The 3,474-nt window shown below is 28.2% G+C and overlaps 1 protein-coding gene across 1 annotated transcript in view; it reads left to right on the top strand.

Annotated features, from left to right (window-relative positions):
• Positions 1–579, top strand: part of LOC107664598 (transient receptor potential cation channel subfamily M member 4-like) — a 28,765-nt gene extending 28,186 nt beyond the window's left edge. The window contains exon 28 of the mRNA XM_016455208.1: positions 190–579. Within this exon, the coding sequence (XP_016310694.1) occupies positions 190–221 (32 nt within the window). The 3' untranslated portion in view covers positions 222–579. The remainder of the gene's footprint in view (positions 1–189) is intronic.
• Positions 580–3,474: the final 2,895 nt, after the last annotated feature.

Below are 3,474 nucleotides of genomic sequence, written 5' to 3'. Positions count from 1 at the left end.
ATAGGTATATATATATATACCTATATACCCATATACATACACGTATATGCGTTACATACATGTGTATATGTGATACATACACAGGTATTTTATATTATCACAGCTTTAGTGGATGTATTTGCCATTGCCTGACAATCAGAAGATATTTTCATTTCCAGCCTAAATTGATTCATGGTTCATCTTTTTCAGCCCCAGTCATTTCAGCCTCCATTGAGAAATGAAAAAGAGCCTTCTTTCCTGTATTCGTCTTCTGTTTCTCACTCTCACGGACACGTGAACCAAGAAGCTGGAGAGAGTCAGTCAAAGGAGGGGCAATGACATGTCAAAAAACTACCCGTATTGTTCTGGTTTCCTTTTTTAAACTAGTCATCCTGGCCCTTTTCACAGTTCATCCTGCTCTTACAAGTTTAGTGCTCCCAAATGACCTGTCTTCATTTTGCATGTGATTTTGGGAAGAGAACAGGGCACGGGATGTCCTTGAACTTACTGTACACTGAAAGGTCAATTATGTCATGTTACGTTCATAGATTACTTTTATTGTTAGGTTTTTCTATAAGGTCAGGGTAACTGTCTTCATAGCATCTGATTTTTATAGAGCTATAACATGATTTAGAAGATTAAAGGAATGTTTTTGATTTGATGGCTTAAAGTGATAGTTTACCTAAAATGAAAATTCTGTCATTTACTCGCCCTCAAGTTTTTCCAAACCTGTATGAATGTCTTTCTTCTGCTGAACATAAAATAAGATATTTTGAAGAATGTTGGTAGCAAAACAGTTGATGGTCCAAAAATACTAACCAGGCCAGTAACTGTTTGTTTGGAACAACTTGAGGGTGAGTAAATTATGATTTTTGGGTGAACTATCCCTTTAAAAGCTGCAGTATGTGTTCAAACAAAGCATATTTTAACTTATACAACTTTGTATGTTGTCTTGTTTTTTAACAAAAAAACCTTTGAACAATTTACATTTATTATGTAGTCTTGAGTGTTTTGTGCACTCAAATATGGAACTGAATGCTGCAAAGATTGTTTACACTTTAAATATAGCAAGATATGTTTCATAATATATACTGTAATTGCATTCTGTAACAATGTACTTGGATTTTGTTTGGGTCTTTTTTCAATTTTTGGATATGTTTAATTTTGTGATGACATTTTTATGAGTTCTTCATTGTCTTATTTGTGATATTGTATTAATTTGGCCTATTTTTCATTATTATTAGACTTTTAATATACATTTTGAAACCATAATGTCTTAAGTAACCATTTAAAGGATTGTAATGTTTTGGCAACCTCAGCAAAACAGAATCAGCAGACAGAGAGGAGATAAATGGATTGCGTGTCCAAGTTGGCCTCTCGGATTTCAGGGGCAACAGATCCTTCAGCATGTTCTCTCTTCCCTGACCCCTACCCCTCCAAAACTAAAGCTATCCCAATGGACTCTCTGGACTTGTAGACCCCACTAAGTTTTCTTTCCTGTGTTAATGTATTATCCATTTAAACAGGAAGTTTGGGCAGGACAAGTGGCAATAGGTTTTAGTTATGTGACAGCCATGGTAGAAACTGAGCTTTTCAATTGCTTCACAAAATGGTTAATTATTTTAATACGCTCCAAATGCACACGCAGGTGACACACCTGATGGTCAGAATGCTGTAAATGCAATGCAAACTCTTTTGCAAATGTTCTTCTTAAAAAAATGTAATTCTATACTAACTCAATTAAATATGAAGTGTCTGTATATAATGTGTTCTTTCATAAATTTGTAGGGCTGTGTAGGTGTGTGTGTATATATATATATATACACACACACACATACAGGGATGCACAATTTTTTCAGTCTGTTTCTCATGAGAGCACCTGGAGATTGGGTTTGGTTCTCACTGCACATATAGTGTGACATTAAATATAACTATAAAAACAATGATTCAAAGTAAAGTAATAATATTCTTATTGCACTTTTAGTGTTTTAAAAATCAAATAATAAAGTGTGATAATACTGTTATACTACACTATATATATATATATTATATATATATATATATATACCGTATGTATATATATATATATATATATATACACACACAATAAATGTATATTATATATATATACACAGTATATATATATATATATATATATATATACACACACAATAAATGTATATTATATATATATACACAGTATATATATATATATATATATATATATACACACACAATAAATGTATATTATATATATATACACAGTATATATATATATATATATATATATATACACACACAATAAATGTATATTATATATATATACACAGTATATATATATATATATATATATATATACACACACAATAAATGTATATTATATATATATACACAGTATATATATATATATATATATATATATACACACACAATAAATGTATATTATATATATATACACAGTATATATATATATATATATATATATATACACACACAATAAATGTATATTATATATATATACACAGTATATATATATATATATATATATATATACACACACAATAAATGTATATTATATATATATACACAGTATATATATATATATATATATATATATACACACACAATAAATGTATATTATATATATATACACAGTATATATATATATATATATATATATATACACACACAATAAATGTATATTATATATATATACACAGTATATATATATATATATATATATATATACACACACAATAAATGTATATTATATATATATACACAGTATATATATATATATATATATATATATACACACACAATAAATGTATATTATATATATATACACAGTATATATATATATATATATATACATAATACTATTTTAAAATAAGTGATGATTACATAAAAATGCAATTATATATATATACATACATAGTACTACTATTTTAAAATAATAAGTGAAGATGAAATAAAAATACAATTATTTTATATACACCTAAAAATGCAATGCTTATATTTACATAGATATTTTTCCTTTTTAATGTTTGATTTCTTTATATCAATTATCATTTTCAAACCTAAAATCAGCAAGCTTTCATTTTGACAGGTTGCCAGTTTTACATTTTGCTGTGAAACCGGCAGCACATAGTCTAAGTTTATGCTTTCAGTTTGAAATGAAATCTTGTATAGTATTACAGTTAGTCGATCTAAAACGGTGATTGTGCATTAACAGCTGTTAGCCATGTCGGTATGCCAGTGAGCGGTCTGAACTTATTTCCACAGCGCATTTTTTATTTTGGTCATGCCACCTGCACACCACTTTATGTGCACCCCTGTAGATTTTAGACCAAATTTCTTACAAACTTTCAGAAACATAAAAAAAAAAAACATTTCATAGGGTATTCAAGTGTACTTTTTCTTGAGCAACCAATGATCAGCCCCACTGTCGGATTCAACTTCTGTTTAACTGTTGCCTTATTACGGTCTACACAG

This window comes from Sinocyclocheilus anshuiensis, unplaced genomic scaffold (assembly GCF_001515605.1).
Source record: "Sinocyclocheilus anshuiensis isolate Anshui unplaced genomic scaffold, SAMN03320099.WGS_v1.1 scaffold287, whole genome shotgun sequence".
In the NCBI taxonomy this organism is placed as follows: Eukaryota; Metazoa; Chordata; class Actinopteri; order Cypriniformes; family Cyprinidae; genus Sinocyclocheilus; species Sinocyclocheilus anshuiensis.
The sequence above is the reverse complement of the archived record's forward strand: the minus strand, read 5'-3'. Positions and strand labels throughout refer to the sequence as shown.